The sequence below is a fragment of the Kogia breviceps genome, chromosome 5, assembly GCF_026419965.1.
Source record: "Kogia breviceps isolate mKogBre1 chromosome 5, mKogBre1 haplotype 1, whole genome shotgun sequence".
Taxonomy (NCBI): Eukaryota; Metazoa; Chordata; class Mammalia; order Artiodactyla; family Physeteridae; genus Kogia; species Kogia breviceps.
Genome location: NC_081314.1, coordinates 28,355,451 through 28,373,659, shown reverse-complemented (window position 1 = coordinate 28,373,659; position 18,209 = coordinate 28,355,451). Strand labels below are relative to the sequence as shown.

At 39.4% G+C, this 18,209-nt stretch overlaps 1 protein-coding gene across 1 annotated transcript in view; it reads left to right on the top strand.

Moving 5' to 3' along the window:
- The first annotated feature begins 2,358 nt into the window (after window positions 1-2,358).
- NEK11 (NIMA related kinase 11) overlaps window positions 2,359-18,209 on the top strand; it is a 240,650-nt gene continuing 224,799 nt past the window's right edge. Inside the window, 1 exon segment of the mRNA XM_067033804.1 lies at window positions 2,359-2,525. Coding sequence (XP_066889905.1) covers window positions 2,359-2,525 — 167 coding nt within the window.

Genomic DNA, 18,209 nt, shown 5'->3' with positions numbered 1-18,209 from the left:
TAGCAGAATCCCGTGTCAGATCTGCTTCCTCTCGTTTGTTGTTACCTAGGAGGAGACTGGTAAACACTGCCTTTGCCTGTCTGTGCCCCCCAGCCACACAGTTCCACCCCTAAGGGTCAACGTGCAGCTTTGTGAACCGTCTCTCCCTTTCCCACCACATACCCTCCCCCCACCCCGCCCCCTTGGGCAGCAAGCTGGTCTGCTGGACGCTTATCTGCCCTAACAGAGTTTACTGAAAACCTACTGTGTGCCAGGCACCGAGGACACAGAGATAAAGAAGGCGTGTTCCTTGCGCTCAGGTTTCTTCACAACCTCTGTGAGGTGGGGGCGAGTGGACGCTTACCAGTTCTTGGGTGGCTCTGTGGTCGCACAGAGGAGCCTGAGTGGTCTGGGGAGGGGGCGGCCGGGCTGCGACTGGGAGGCTGGGCCAGAGGGAGCCTAGTCCTGAGGTATTCTGTAGCCTTGCCACATTGCTTAGACACTGCTGGGTTTAAACGCTCATTTACAAATGAGAGCCCCTGGGAAATTGGACTTCTCAGAACTATTCTGACCTTCCCGAGACAGGGACCTTTATCTCCAGTAAGGAGGATTATTGAAAAGGTCCTTTACAGTTGAAAAGGCTATGAGTCCATACATTTTTCTTAACAGCTTAATTTGGCCAGAAAGCATCACTTTTATGTGATCAGAGGAAGCACACAAAGACACATTGGGAGCCCTGCTCTACAGTTTTTTCAGCAATAGATTTCACTAATATTTTCTGTAATCTTGATAACCCCACATAATTCAGGCATTTTGAGGTATGGGCCCCAGCTTTGAAGTTCCAACCCAATGCTGATGTTTTAGTATTGTCGTGATCACATAGCCACTTAGGTGATTTGGTTTCTCCCTCCCTTCTTCCTTTCCTTCCTTCTCTGATTACTAGTTTTCCTTCTCACTGACATTAGGTGAAACTTAACTGATTAATACATTATTTCAAGAAGGGAAATGCTGTAAATAGACATTTCCTTGTTTATGTTCTGTTCCAAGGATATATGTAATTGGCCACCACCATGATGAAGCCCGCTGGCCATGTACCCCAAAATACACAGATAGCATCTTGTTTTGTCATTATGCACAATAGGTTTTTGTCTTATAGCTTTGGAATTGTTGAATATGGACTGACCTGACTCCAGAGCACAGTCTTCAATTTAAAATCATGTTTTCTTTCCTTTTTTTTAATTGCAGTATAGTTGCTTTACAATGTTGTGTTAGTTTCTGCTGTATAGCAAAGTGAATCAGCCACATTTGTACATATAGCCCCTCTTCCTTCCCATTTAGGCCACCATAGAGCATTGAATAGAGTTCCCTGTACTACACAGTCTGTTCTCTTTAGTTATTAAAATCATGTTTTTCTTATAGATTTAAAATAAAACCCACTTTTCATAATTACTAACAAAATATTTTACATTTTGATGAAATAAAAGTGATTTTACCATGCACATATTCATATGAAACAGTCCTACCTTTCATAATTCCGCTGTACATTTATAGCTTTTTGAGGAATTACAGATTTACCTATAACAAATTTATGTTTAGCTAACATTAAAATACAATTTTAGATTTGAACTGCATTTGTGACACTTCTTGTTTCCAATCCAGGGAGATTACTCTATATACAGTGTGCATAATAAAAACTTCAGAAATTGGATCAGAATTTACTTAGGATGGGAAAATATTCATTTCGAATCCATATCCCTCTTCACATCTAATAAATGCAAATATCATGGTTTAAAGTCTACAGAAAAAAAAATCGAAAGAAACCAGCAACATGCTAATTTCTCGTTTAATCCTAACTCACCATTTATTAATCAAAATAGATGTAAGGTGGGAAGAAAGAATACATAAAGCTTGATGCAGATATGTAGATTTTAGGAAATTGTAAAGTTCTTGTACTTGGATGTTTTTTAAGAAGTAGGTAGGGAGTATAAAATCTTAAACAGATTATTGATTGGAAAACATAAATAAATCTCAGAATTTGGGGAAATTTGACTGTTACTCAGTTTTGCCAAATTTAGATGCCTGAGGGAAGGCTCTGTTTTTGTGAAAGACTGCCTTCTATTGGAATCTGCAGTATCTCTACCTTTTAACATTTTCTCAATTAAAGTTAACCAATCAGTCCACTAATCAAAGTACAGGTATCACTGTCAGAAACTTACACTTTTTGTTAGGAATAGTTCAGCACCCGTTAGACCTGACCACTGGATTTTTTCCTCTTTAAGGCATTGACTGACACTACTTGGATGCATTTGACCATCTCCTAGGAGACTTGCATTGTTGAGTTTCGATAAGCAGACGAACAGTTCTCTCTTGTTTGGAGCAATGCTGAAATTCTGAAGAGCTGCTAAGTGTGTGAGTGGATCAATAGCTGTTTCCACGTGTCCAAAGCCCTTGATCGCAAGAAGATACACGCTTCAACAGAAACTTGGCAGTGGAACTTTTGGAACCGTGTATCTAGTGTCAGACAAGAAAGCCAAACGAGAGGAATTGTAAGTAAAAAACACTTCATGCAAATCTTCAGTTGGCTGCTGTGTGTGTGCAGCTCTTAGCTGATTAAAAACACGGAGTACTGTTTACTTTGCTTTTTGCATTAAACTAAGAATTTAGTAAGAGATAGAAAATCTCCTTGAATGATGTCTTCAGATGAGATTTTTAAAGGCATTTCAGCAGGTGAGTGAAGTACCCAAGTGATCTAGAGTAGGGAAATGGGGTAGATTATGTGAAAGTAAGATTTTTATGCGTACCAAAGTCTCAATTACAGCCTTGCTTCCACTTAACTTGATTGGGACTTGAATGAGAAAATAAGAATTGTTTATAATGACTGCATTTTTAGAAATGTTAGGAAATACAAATCGATGGTAATTCACATTTGAGGTGAATAGAGTGTACTGAAGGAAATACGGTATTGACTTTGCTTGGCTTTTTCCCATGGAGGAGGTTTTCAAAGTTTGTAGTCATACAGCCCTCAAATTAGACATTTAAACCAAACAGGGGCTCCCATCTAAAATTATCTTATATTGATGACCCTCTTGTTACTTCTTTTCCTTTGATTTTAATCAAACCCTATAAACTTTCATGGTAGAGAAAAACTCTAATGTTGTTGGACAGTACATCTCTTACAAATAAGGATGAATCTTCATTTTTAGCTTAAAGTTGTTTGAATTTGCTGCAGTGAAAAGTTAGTTGGAACTGAAGTTAGGATAAGAAACTTTTACGTCAAACACAGGAGGAAGAGAAAGGAGAAGGAAGAGTGATCCAAGAAATCAGCCTTTGAGAAGAACAGATTTCCATCCCATAATCTACTCTTTTATTCAGAGGTTTTAAGGCTACTCTAAATTCTTCCAGCTTTTGCCCATAGGACTGTGGATTTAAAATCAGTGTGATAAACTTTTCTACTTGTTAATATGTCATAGGAACTATGAAAGCAAATGTTACTGATGCTACTATTTTATTTAAAAATCAGCCTTTTAAATGGTCTCTGTGTCCAGAATTTTAAAAAGTAGTTATCTAGACTTCATAATTTTTGATAAATTCCTATGTGAAGAATGGGAATAATGCTGGCACTTTTCTGGTGTCCTGAGCATGCTTTATGACTTCGACCAAAAAATCATTTTTTACCTTAAATCCTAGAGGTACTCTTCCAGCTGTTTAGAACAGGATGATAAATTTATGAAAATTACTAGAGACCCTTTATGGAAACATTAAGAGTAAGGCCTAAATGTGACCCAAGAGTTATAAAAATCATAATGTAAAGAATGTATCCAATTTTGGTTTCTTCAACTAATGAGGAATCTGAAGAATTTAAGAGAATAGGAAAAAAAACTTGATTAAAGGGATGTGACATAAGATGTATGAAGACCAAACTTGAAAGCTTCAGACTTGAGGTAATGGATGTATGTGTGTGTGTGTGTGTGTGTGTGTAGGGAGGCGGGAGGAGAATGAGAGAGATGAGGGGGCTGGGGCCAGTTGAATGGGAAGTGATTTGTTAGTGACCTTCACTGTACCTGAACTCATCTTAGGACGTATGACGAGCTGAAGATGGCAGACGAAGCCTAGGTGTGTAGAGTAAATTCAGTAGTGAGGATAATTGACAAATCATTTGATACCAAAGGTCTAGTCTAAAATCTCTTGGACAGGAATCATTCATCATCAGAATCTCTACAACATATCACGTACTGGTCACATTCAACTTTCAGATGTCTTTTGTTGGGCTTGCAGAGTTGTTTCTTTTTAAATCTAAATTAGTTGCCAGTAGTTAAAAATGGGTCCCTTTCATTGAGCTTTTCATCTTCTCTTGAAAAACATCAAAATATTTGCTAACACTGCCGCCTGTGTAGCCAGTGTGGGCTGGAGCTGCAGGCAGTGGCCCTCTTTAGGCAGACCCTGGACTCCTCTCCGATTCACCATGTACCCGCCACTCCTCACCGTTTCTTACACCTTTCCACTACCTGCCTACTTTTGTAGACGTTTGACTTTTAGAACTGCTGAAATCATGAAGAATCATGGATATGGCTGCTCACAAAATCTTCGAATGTTCAAAAGAAGGCAGTACAGGGTCATGGGTTAAGACCACAGGCTTTGAAGGTGAACAGGTCAGGAAGTAAAGCCAGTCTTGTTCTTAACTGAGATTAAGGTTATGCAGGTTCCTAATCTGAGCTTCAGTTTTCTTAGACACCACCCAATAACTGCAACTGGAACTCTCTACTAAATGGAAGCTTTTCTTTTTACATTACACTTTTTTTTTTTTTTTTTTTTTGTGGTACGCGGGCCTCTCACCGCCGCGGCCTCTCCCATCGCGGAGCGCAGGCTCCAGACGCGCAGGCTCAGCGGCCATGGCTCACGGGCCCAGCCGCTCCGCGGCATGTGGGATCTTCCCGGACCGGGGCACGAACCCGCGTCCCCTGCATCGGCAGGCGGACTCTCAACCACTGCGCCACCAGGGAAGCCCAACATTACACTTTTAAGAGAGGAAATTCTCCCAAGCAAAGCAATGTGATGTCAGGTATGTGATTTTAAAACCTTCTAGGATCTTTCTTGAGATTGTAACGCTTCTGTTGCCATCTCTTCTTTCATCTCTTCTTTCATATCTCTATAGCTGCTGGAAGAAAACTGGTCCTCAGAATGTTGACCTTTTAGCTGTGTAAGGCAGCAGCTCATCAGCGATTGTTGTGTTTAATGCATATACGGAGGCAGGAAACTAAACTCATATTTTTAGGATCCTTTCCTGAGAGTGATGATGACAGGTGAACCTTTGGTTTGTGATCAAAGCACCTCAGTAAGCACCACCCATTCTTCATGCAATTTGGTTAGGTAAGGTTTTAAATTCGGCTTTCCATACTAGGCCATGAACATAGGAAATTGGTTAAGGGCTGGAGAGAAAATACCTTCTAAAAAGATTTCTGTAATGTTATGAATGCTGTTCCCTTAACAGATCAGAGTAGACCTGACTTCACATTTTGTAGACACACCCCTAACCTTTTGAGATAATAAGGAAAGTGTATGGTACCTTTACATGCCAGACTACCCCGTGGTACCCTTGTTAAAGGAGGGACTTAGGTAGACCGTGAGCCCCAGCTGGTCTGTAGGACACTTGTTACCAGCCCCTGTGAACCTTAGGTCCAGGCGATATGCGCTTCAGATTTAATTAATCAAAGAACTTTCCCGTTAGACAGTTGCAATTTATCACTCTGCCACTTGAGGGCACCACTCTACCATCGACATTTTTCATATACTATTATGTTGTGAATTTTAATTACAATGTAAATACCACATCCCTTTACATTTTTATTGACTTTCTTCATTCGCTATGAAATTAAAAAAAAGGCCACAGGCATTACACTTCATTAATGTATGTTTCGAGAGAGGGGTTTTTTTTTTTGGCATAAAAATACCTGGGGCTTCCCTGGTGGCACAGTGGTTGAGAATCTGCCTGCCAATGCAGGGGACACGGGTTCGAACCCTGGTCTGGGAAGATCCCACATGCCGCGGAGCAACTGGGCCCGTGAGCCACAACTGCTGAGCCTGTGCGTCTGGAGCCTGTGCTCCACAACAACAGAGGCCGAGGCCACGATAGTGAGAGGCCCGTGCACCGTGATGAAGAGTGGCCCCCCAAACGCTGCAACTAGAGAAAGCCCTCGCACAGAAATGAAGACCCAACACAGCCAAAATTAAATAAATAAATTTATTTTAAAAATATATATTTCTGGTATTCTTTTTTTACTTATCACATTAGAATAAAATTAAACTTATAGTGATTAGTGAATGAGAGAGGTTTTTACTTTATTATATTCTGTGTCATGAAATTCATAAAACAGTATTTGGGAATATTTTCTTTCATAATTATGGAAACTCTGGACTAATGGATGTGAAGGTGTGATAATGTTAACTCATATTCCTAAAGATTATTCTAATTCTAGCTCATAATTTTATATTTTTGTTAAGCTGTCAGGTTTTTTTAAACATTTTTATTGGCATATAATTGCTTTACAATGGTGTGTTAGTTTCTGCTTTATAACAAAGTGTATCAGTTATACATATGCATATGTTCCCATCTCTTCCCTCTTGCATCTCCCTCCCTCCCACCCTCCCTATCCCACCCTTCTAGCTGGTCACAAAGCACCGAGCTGATCTCCCTGTGCTATGCGACTGCTTCCCACTAGGTATCTGTTTTACATTTGCTAGTGTATATATGTCCATATATACACTATCAATCTCTCTTTGACCTAGCTTACCCTTCCCCCTCCCCGTGTCCTCAAGTCCATTCTCTAGTAGGTCTGCGTCTTTATTCCTGTCTTGCCCCCAGGTTCTTCATGACCATTTTTTTTTTTTTAGATTCCATATATCTGTAAGCTGTCAATTTTTTATTAAGCAAACCTACAAGATTTTGATAAGCTAGGAAGTTACTTTGGCCCTTAGCATACTGTGTGTAATTTAATAGAAAAGAGATGTTAAGGAAATAGGCTTACCCTGAATTATATTATTATTTGTACATGATTAAAATACACAATCATGGTCACAGTTGGTGAATTTCAACATTAATCTTATCAGCATAGGATGCTGGTTTTAAAAAAATTTAATCACACTTAAGATACAGTGGCATTATTATGTGAAGTTGATTTTCTGCTCTAGTCTTTTAGTTTGTCAACTCAAGTATTTAATACAATTTATGTAATAAACCTTTCCTTTGGACTGAGTACCAGAGAGGAAACTGAAGCAGTAGGATACAAGACTTGGCCCTTAGGAACTTCCAGTGTAGAAGAGAGGCAGAATTAACATACATAAAACAACCAGCAGCCAGTGCAGTGCTTTAGCATCTGTGTGGCAGGTTGCTCTTAGAGATGTTGGAACGGCCACTGCCCAGCTCCCTTTTAGCTACATATGGTCATTATCTTACTGGTATCTGTACATTATGTAAGAGCTTTCATTCTTTCCCCCCTTAACTGTGCACCTACACTTTGGTCTTTGCCTACATATGGTCAACATGGTTAACATGGAAATACTTTCTCTCTCCACAGGACATTTCTTCCCAGTATGAGGATCTTAAATAGGAAAGGCCACCAATTCCTTAGAGAAGTGTCCTCAAGCTCACACACTGAGGCCTAGGACCCTGCCTCCCAGGAGAGCTCTCGGGCCTGTATTAGAGTGGATTTTTAAAAGTCCTAACAAGGAGATTTCCCACCCAGCCATGGAGACAACATGGAGGAGAGGGGTTTGGGGGCTGCTGATAGAATTAGTCACACTGACAGCAAGAGAGGAGTGGCCTTAGACCTTAAGAGTGAAGGAGGTGAAAAGTTATAAAGAGGTAATAAAAAAACCCACAACAGTCTGGGTCCTTTACTGTAAAGCGAAATGGCTCTCCTCAGCCCAGTCCCTTCTGAGGACATCTCAGGCCTACAGCCCATTTCCAAAGTGTTGTGTTGAGCAGTAGCCACCAACAGGGGTGGGGCGGGGTGGGAGTCAGGGCTTTTGAAGGACAGAGCCACGGTTAAGCCACCACATTAGGATCCATTCCTCAGCTTTTCATCTTAATATACTTCGAGATGGTCAGTCTTGGTGAGGGGCTTATGTTAACCAAATTCAGTTAAGATGAATCTATAAATCATGATGCCACTTCTTAATTCTGGACCTAGAATGAATAAGTATCTCCTTTCATGTACCTTTCCACCATTTTCTGGCGTGAGTCTGGAGAAGCTGAATATCTAATCAGACGTGAAAATATAACTAAAACAAAATAGGTGGAACAAAGTTATTTGATTAGCCAGATAAAGGGTCTCTTCTTCATAGCAGAGAACATCGTTCCAAGTGACTGCTTTCCTGGGGACCCTCAGCGCCAGTGTGTGTCTGCTGAACAGCTCCAGAGGCACGTGCATACAGGTAACCCTGGGCTACCTCCTTTTCCAATATTGAAGGTAATGTGCACATGTTTTACAAAAAGTGCAGGTGTGCATAAAGCAGGAAAATCTGTAATCCTGCCATCCAACTTCTGGTCTTTTCTGTAAGCACTGACAGACATTTATTTAATCTTCAAGGAAACATATGGCATTGGTCATGGTGGTTGCCTCAGAGACTGAGGACGAGGAGTGAAGGAGACTTGCTTTTCATTGCAACCTTTTTTTTTTTTTTTTTTTTTTTTTTTTTGCGGTATGCGGGCCTCTCACTGTTGTGGCCTCTCCCGTTGCGGAGCACAGGCTCCGGACGCGCAGGCCTAGCGGCCATGGCTCACGGGCTCAGTTGCTCCGCGGCATGTGGGATCTTCCCGGACCAGGGCACGAACCCGTGTCTCCCGCATCGGCAGGCGGATTCTCAACCACTGCGCCACCAGGGAAGCCCTCATTGCAACCTTTTTGTACGTTTGGAATTTTATACCACGTGCAAGTTTGAAAAAAATCCACATAATAAATAAAAGTAAAAGAAACTTCACATACTCATTCAACAAATCTGGTCCCCATTTTCTGGTCACTTGCTCTCTAAGGAGCTTGATTTGGGTGGGTTCTCAATTGTGGCTGAACAGTAAAATAACAATATTAAAAATACACCTTTGAGTCACACCCCAATACGTTATGTTTTAACTGGACCACACCCCAGGAATCTGGATTTTTGAGAGCTTCCAGGTGATTTGAATGTATAGGTAGGCTTGAGAGTATCTACTTTAGTGGGAGAGAAAAACACTAATTGTATGATCATAAAAGTAAATAATTACAAACTGCCATTAAGTATTGTGAAAGAAAAGTCTTGTTTGCTATAGGTACAACAGACCTGTCTAAGATGGCAGGATGAGCTTTGGTGAGGCAAGGCTTCCCTGAGAACGTGCCGTTTCAGCTGAGACCTCAAGAATGATTAGGAACTAGCCAGTGGTTTTCACGCATTATTGGGCATCAGAACTGGAAGGCAGGTTAAAACACAGGTTGCTGGGCTCTACTCCCAAACTTCTTGGTTTAGCAAGTCCTGGTGGGGCCTGAGAATTTGCGTTTCTAACAGCTGTTGCTGCTGGCCTGAGGACTGCAGTTTGAGAACCACTGAACTAGGTAGGCAAAAGGATGGGAGAACATTTCCATTCAGTGTATATATAATTTTGCATCTTTTTTTGGAAACACTAAAATATAAGTATTTTCCCATCTTATCGAATATTTTTAAAAGCATCATATAAAATGCCTGCATAATAGTCCACCATATGGCTTTAATATCATTTAGCTCCTTCTTGTTGGATATGTAGATTCTGGTACTCTCTTTGAAGTAGAAGTAAAACACTATTTTGCCTTCTTGCATTCTCAGAGATTTGATGTAATGATTGTTTCATCATATCCTTTCTGTCAATGGTATAAGTCTGGAAAACTAATGAATAACTGAGCTTCAGTCACTGAGAAGTGATGGGCATTCTGTGCATTCAGTTGAAGAATATTTGAGCCAGTTATGGATTATGGCCACATTTGCTCAGATGCTCAGTTGTAATTAGAGAAAAAGGATTTCATCCATTTTCAAGTTCATTTCTGACACATTGAGAAATGGAGAAATCAGTTTTCATATTATAAGGAATGAACTAAAAAGCCTCCCTTTCTGTGTATAGGTTTTCACTGTTTACAAAAAAGGACATTATTTCCTCTTAGAGAATTAATAAATTGATCATAGTAGCTTACCAGTGTCAAAAATAGTTAAAAATGAGTAATAGTTCTTAACTAGAATGCATAGATTTTATACTATTTGAAACAGCTTTCAGTGACTCAGAATGTGACAGTAATTTCTGCTATTTAATAGCAGATAGCCTTCAGCAAAGCTACTGTTTATATTTTGCACCTGCTAACACCTATGCACCTACTAACACCTATTTATGGATTTTCTGTCTGATTTACTTAACTATTTTAACATATCCTTACTTTCAGTTTTGAGTCATTCTAAATAAAACAGTAGATTTAATGAGTCCAGATTTGAGCCTGTTCTCTGCACTCTTATTAAAGCTGTTATTTCTATAGTATGACCAGGAGTTCTCCCCAGTGGGTATCTGTCATGGTAGAATTGGGTTATTGAGTGGGCTGAGTTAATTTAATAAGATTCAGTGGTTTATGCAGTGGAGAGTTATGAAGGCAATTTGGAGGAAACTAATGATTTCTTTCTATTTTTCTCTACCAGAAAATACAGTTTTCTTAGTTTTTTTTTATTGTACTGATCATGTCTTTTTCCCCTTAAAATCTTCAGTCTTTTAATAGAACTTATGAGTGCATCTTAAAATCTCTATTAAAATAGTTCATGTTCTGGAGAGTATTGTGTGTAGGTTCCACCTAGGTAAATCCGGACAGGGTAAGTTTGAACTTAGACTTCACTTCAGGCTTTGCCAGTTCTTGGTCTGCAGTAACTCAAGCCTCTGAGCTTCTGGCAATTTTGCAGCATGTAAGGGTTGGGAGCTGGAAGGGAAAAGGAGAGAAGAGAAGGCGGGGTGCACACTGACTTACCTCAATCATGGTAATGAGGTTGACATTCTGGGGTAAATGATTTACATCTTCCTGAGGCTGCTTTGCTGCATGTATTAGCATAAAAGAAGCAATGAGCTTTTTATCTAGTTTTTAATATTTACGGATGAGAGATGACTAATAAATAAAATATTTTAGGATGAGTAGGATGCAGGGAAACCCTCCATTTCATTTTGGCTTGGGCATGGGGCCAAACAAGCCTACTTGAAGACTGAATCACCAAGAAGCATTTAGAAGGAAGACAACACACGAAAAGTCTTTTTTAAAATGCTTTTTTCTTACATTACTATTGTTTGAAAGAAAACAAAAGTGGTTTATTTAAAATACGACTGTTGACAGGAAAAGAGTGTAGATAAATTACTATAGTATATTTATTAGATTTTCAGACTGGTTGTTTAAAATCTTTCCTTGTCCCACTCTATTCTTCCAGTGTATTGTTTTGGTGGATTTGTGAGTAGGGAAGCTAATGGTTTTGCTAACACTGAATAATACCCCCAGGAAATAAGGAATGTTATTCTTCATAAGGGTATGAGATGGGGGGGAGGAATATCTAAGCTATTTTAGTAAATAATAATTTTTAAATGTAATTGGATATGCTGGTCCCTTTACATTGTCATTGTTGACTACCCCAAGTTTTAAAAACAGGAGATTTGTGTAAGCCTATTACTTTAAACGTGATTTTTGTCTCATTTATTCAATAAATAAAATACTTTAAGGATGAATGTACAAAATTCAAGAACAAAACTTTATGGGCATAGGACAGTTGAAGTTTTTATCCCCTAACAAATAAAGGACTTTTTTTTCTGGCAAGATGTGTTATAGCAAAGACTGAGGTGATTTTTGATAGATTCCAGAGGAACCTCGATGACCAAATCCAATATTTTTCAGGCTAACTTTAGTTTCTTGATGCCAAAGCAAGCATGACACCGTTGAGTATAATTTGTAACTAGCCCTTCTTGTTCTTGGTTCTGTTCAAGCGGCTTTCTTGGGAGATCCTTTCCTCCAACAGCTTTTGGCGGGACAAGCCAACTAGTGCTGGGCCTGCCACACAGTGGGCAGTTCCCTGTACTGTCACTTGTTCCTGCAGGACCATCTGAGGGGCATCTTCTTTTCCCAGTCCTTTCCCTTCTAAACTGGTCCACTTCCTTTTTTGACACATGCATTGACCTGGGAGGAGGTATGGGCAGTTTTGGCTAGTACCCACCTTTCTAATATTTTGAGCTGAAAATTTGAGTTGTGATAACATCCACCTTTAAATAACTTGGAAAATGAGGTTCATAAGTTAATCGTCAAAGAAATGAGAAGGCAGAAAACTCTCAGGTTAAAATTAGTTTCTGGCTTACTTTATTACTCTTGAGCAGATTTTCCTGGGGAAAAAGTTTGGTTGCCATGACATCCATATCTAAATAGTGAACTTAGCATGACGTAGGTGACTTAAAAGTCAACGGGAGAAAAACAATAACACTTATGTTACTATTAGCTTCTTGGTCAGTTATTCCTAAGCTTCATTTCCAGAACTAGTGATTTGTAAATTTATATGGGAAATATCAATAGATATAGTTAATACCAAAGATTTCTAAAAGTAGCTTGTGTACTACACTAATTGTGCATTGTATAAATAATTTCATGTAGTATTAAAAATAAGCAGTTAGTATTATGTGACCTCATTGCTTTAAAATACTATGAAATTGAATTTCTATTCCGTAGTTTAACACGGATACAATCACTTTTTATTTCTCAGCTGCTTTCATAGCCCCTGTTACCTGATAATTGTAAGTATGAATGAACAGTTATGAAACCTTTGACATGTTGTAGAACATACTTAATAGGACAGCAGTGCTACTATTTAGTAATCATGTGAAAAATCCACCCCAAATTTTAGTTATTGAAAAAGCAAACCCTGGGCATGAGGAAACTTTTGGAGCTGATGTGCATGCTCATTGTCATGATTCCACGTGGAGATGGTTTCCTGGGCATATCCATATGTCACAATTTATCAGATTATATACCTTAAATATGTGGGGTGTATCAATGCCAATTATACCTTAATAAATGTGTTTAGGGAATGTGAACCTTGGACCGTGATATATGAAACCTCTAAGGTGGTTAAACTGGTTGATTTTGTAGTTGCTAGTGATAATCATTATGAAATTTGGTAGCTTAAGCGTAATGTTGCTTTTTAATCTTTGGGTTCAGACCAATCAATCTTCTTGTTTTTAGATCAGAGAAAAATCATAGGCTTTGTTTTTCATGACCTTTATTGAGCAAGTGAGGAAGGAAGGTTAAATTCATATATTCTAGGTTTCCAAATTTCTAAGAGTAGAAAATTTGGAATATTGCAGCTTTGATTAGAATGTGTTTGGGTGTTAGTTTTCTCAACTTCCCATATGCAGTTGGCACTCAGCATTTTAATTAAAGTTTGATTGATGTTTCCACTTCTCTATTAGTTTGAGTTTGGAGAAACCTCTAAAAACTTAATGTAGCTATATCTGCCTTCCCTCAGGAGAGATTTGAGGAAGATTGGCAGCCCTTCATTTCTTCTCTCCCTTGTCTCCCTACGTCTTCCATCTCATGGGCCTCACACAAGTACAGATATTGTGGGTTTGGGGGCAAGATCAGCCAATGCAGTTTTTACAATAATTAGATTTGCAGTTTGGCGATCAGCTGCTTTTATTTCATGTGCTCTTTGAAAGATATTTCAGTACAATGATTATTGAGCTCTAACTTAATAATTTCTGTAATTTTTAGAATTGTTTTAGAAATGAAAATTATAAGAAGGTCCAATGACAGGTGTTATTTGCAAGGCAGTTTAACATTACTTAGGAAATAAAGCATTTGGGTATTTGATAAAGATGGGACTTGACACAAACCTGAAGTAAGCCTTACTATCTTTCAAGAAGTTGAGTTTTGAGCTCAGAAGGGGTAAGGTATATTCAACAGGGTTTGAAGACCAAGAACAGTAGATAATTTCCTCCAGATAAAGTTTATTTTAGCATTATTTTGCTAGCCCTGCACAATCATAAAAACTCCCTGTGTGTATGTATGTCTTTGCATATATGTACATCAACACAAAAACTATGTATATGTGTATATATACACAAATGTATATGTGTATATATATACATAAACGTATATATGTATATATACACATAAACACACAGTGTATATATATGTATGTGTGTGTGTGTTCACATACGTACACAGTTTTTCAGTTCAGCACTAGTTTCAGCAGCAGAGGTTGTACTCAGCTGATAACAAATATCCTGGTCTGATGAATGAAGCGATCAGGGCTCAGTGTTTCATACATTGGAGAGACAGTGGAGTGCCCTGTGGGGACTTGCAATTTATACTAATTCGGAAGGCATTAATATGGCCCACTCATTGAAAAGCCCACGCTGGGAGGCCCTGACTACCCTGCCTCTGCTGTGTAGGGTGATTGTGGGATGTCCCCTCGGCAGCTGCCTTTGACTCGTCTTAGGCCATTAGCTAGACTCTCCAGGATTCCTTGGAAACTGTGTGCCTACCTGAATAATTTATTACCTAGAGATCAATTATTCATAACTCATTATTACATCTGAAATAAAACCTAGAGGTGGAATCATTCTGCACCTCATGAATATCCAACAGATCATTAGGAGATTGCAGTAGAGTTTTAAGTCTTCATGGTCCCCACTGCCTGTTTGTTTCTCTGGAGGGATCCCAGAGAGAACAGCCTTCTGAAATGGAACCAGGGTGGATGAAAGCAGTAGCAGATGACTCCCTGCTGGTTGCGCTGCACTGCTTATCTCTTCACGCTGTTTGTCTTTTTCATTCTGGCCTTATTTACACCTAGAAATAAAATTTCAGTTTGAGAGAATTTGGGAGACATTCATAGCGCTGTTGGTTTATTAAACCACTCCTAGGAGGTAAACAAGGATGCAAAACTTGTCCTTAGAATATCTTTTCTGGAATAAAATGCACTAGGTACCTATAGTACATTTTATGGACATTAGTCATGCTACGTTTGCTTGTTGCATTAGAGTTATATCTGAGTTGTGTTTTATTTATTTTTTAGCCCATATCTTTCATATAAAGAAATGCCATATGTTTTTCACGTATGTTATATAAAAAGCATTTTAATAAAAGTGTTGTGGGGCTTCCCTGGTGGTGCAGTGGTTAAGAATATGCCTGCCAGTGCAGGGGACACTGATTCGAGCCCTGGTCTGGGAAGATCCCACATGCCGCGGAGCAATGAAGCCCGTGTGCCACAACTACTGAGCCTGCACTCTAGAGCCCGCGAGCCACAACTACTGAAGCCCGCGTGCCATATCTACTGAAGCCCGCACGCCTAGAGCCCATGCTCCACAACAAGAGAAGCCACCACAATGAGAAGCCTGTGCACCACAAAAAAGAGCAGCCCCTGCTCGCTGCAACTAGAGAAAACCCACGCAGCAACAAAGACCCAATGCAGCCAAAAATATATAAATTAAAAATAAATAAATTAGTTAATTAATTTTTTAAAAAGTGTTGTGAAAGTGTAACCAAAAGAAGCCTAATTATTTTTTCTATTAAGGAAATATAATAGGAAATTGTTTGACTTAAGCCAGACTGATTAATTTAAAAAATAATCACCAAGCTTTTAAAAATGTGTTGAAAATAATTGGAGAGTTTGAAATTCCAATTACTTTGGCTGTAAGGCAGAGGTTTGCCTTTGGGGTTTGGCTGCCCCTGGACTCACTGGCATTGGAGAATGGGCAGAAGTCTGTGAGATTCACACTCTGGGCACCATCTCAGTGTGGTGTCACTTTCTTACTTACCAAAGGTAGGTTAGTACTGATTTTGAGCATAAGAGTTCTAAGATGCTGGGGTTAACCTTTCCCTGGTTAAAAACCCCAGCCTGTAGATAAAAATCCCAAACTGTTCAGCAAGCATTTTTTAGTAGCATTTCAAGATTTTTTTGTGTTGATGTTGGTTCTCCAAATGAAATGAAGGCTAAATATTTACACAAGATTTAAATGGCCTGAACCCATACCTTTCACACTGGACCATACATATGGTGTCGCAGATGACCCACGAAGCAGGAGTTTACATATGGATTTAGTTTTACTATTGTGAAAATATATGGGTAATTAAAAAATAATTAGGACAAGTGTGAATGTCATGGATTAGAATTAAAAATTTGCATAATTTTTGAATTTTTACTATAATTTTAATAGGTTACACATTTATATGGCTCAATAAATATAAAAAGCTGTACTGTTAAAAGTATCCTCTCGGGCTTCCCTGGTGGCGCAGTGGTTGAGAATCCGCCTGCCGATGCAGGGGACACGGGTTCGTGCCCCGGTCTGGGAAGATCCCACATGCCGCGGAGCGGCTGGGCCCGTGAGCCATGGCCGCTGAGCCTGAGCGTCCGGAGCCTGTGCTCCACAACGGGAGAGGCCACAACAGTGAGGCCCGCATACCAAAAAAAAAAAAAAAAAAAAAAAAAAAAAAAGTATCCTCTCATCCTTGTCCCCCTTTTCCTGAGTTCCCATTCTCTTCCCCAAGACGTAACCAGTTTGTTTCCTGTGGATCCTTCCAGAGTTGCTTTGTGCATCTATAAGCGACTCTGAAATATAGATTCTTATTTTTGTCTCCTTCTGATAAAAACTAGCATATTACACACTTCTGTTTCAAGTTTTTTTCATATGCCAAAATATCTGGGAGAGCTTTCCATGTCAGTATGAAGAGAATGTTCCCATTCTTTGTTTTAACAACTATATAGTATATTCTATTGTATGGCTGCTACTTTCCTGTTGATATATGTTTGGGTTGTTTTTCATCTTTTGTTATTAAAAATACTGCTGCAGTGAATAACCCTGAACATTTGTCCTTTTACAAACATGTCACTATTTCTTGCATGAATTTTTAAAGCTTGAGATTTCAGAGACATGTTCTGCTTTTGGAAGTCCTATTCCAGGGACTGAGTTTTTCCTTCTTTGCTACTAGGGGTGTTTTTCTGGAAAAGTTTGAGAAGCACTGCTGGAAACTTGTTATTGAGGCCTCGTGGTGGGGTGATTTTTCACTTTTTGAAATAACTTGGCTGTGAAGTGATAGTGATGACGTGTCACTTTGCCATCCTGTGTGTCTTGGAGGTGAAGGGTGTAAATCTGTTGGCAAGTTATTTATAAGCAAAAATCATATTTTAAAATTGTCTAGTTTGTGGGTAGGCAGGCAGTCGATACAATGAAACATTTACAGCTGTGATTTTTGGGGACAGCCTCAATGCCCTCTGACCTTAAGCCCTAGAGTACTTGAAAATGTTAATAGATGTTCTGTGTAAAAAGGAGTTCCATGATTAAATGAGTTTGGAAAACACTTGGCTCCACAAAATTAAACCAGTTTGTTAGCTGAGGAACTCTTCAGAGCCTGAAATCTGCTGGCTAAATTGTGACCCTTCAAGAGCTTTTCCCAAGCGTGTTCAGCCACTGAACTCCCTTTCCCCAGGCCCCTCTGATTAGCACTGGTGTTCTGAGGAGCCAGGCCTGGGAGTTACTACCCATGTTGGACACCGTGCCACCATGTTGAAATTATTGGTCACAAGCATATGTGGTATTTAAATTTACAAGAGATTCAGTAAGAGGAATTGGAATGAGTCACTGTTTTAACACTGACCATCATGACCAGCAGGTGGTGCTAAAGTGACATGCAGACCAACTCCTGAGGGGACAGCGTCTCTACCGGCAGGATTAACTCAGGTCCATAAAGTCATCTTCATTTGGTTACAGTCTACCAATATTTAAATTTCACCGGTTAAATGAATAAAAGGCTAAGAATAGGTCATTAACGTATTTTTAATTTCTTCATAGGAAAAGCACAAGTCAGCTGAGAAATAAATTTGGAAAAGTCTTTTTACCTTCACAGACTGTTAACTGGCATGAAAAATAGGTTTGTTTTTTCTTGCCATCTATGTATTAGGTGGACATTTCCTAGTTTCGGTGTACACGAAGGTGTATGCATGCTCTATATTGAAAGAAAGAGCCATATATTTAACTAAACGTCGCTCTCCACTGTCCTTGAGAATGGCCAAGAGCAGCTTCATCCAACAAGCATCCAGCTGGTGGCTATCAAGGAGATGACGCCGCTATGGCCACTGTTGGCATTGGGCTGAAAATAGGATTTAAGTGCAAAAAGCTCTATTAGAAGGGCCATGGGGTGGAAGGGATCAGGGTCTCTTAGAGGTTGAGAGAGATC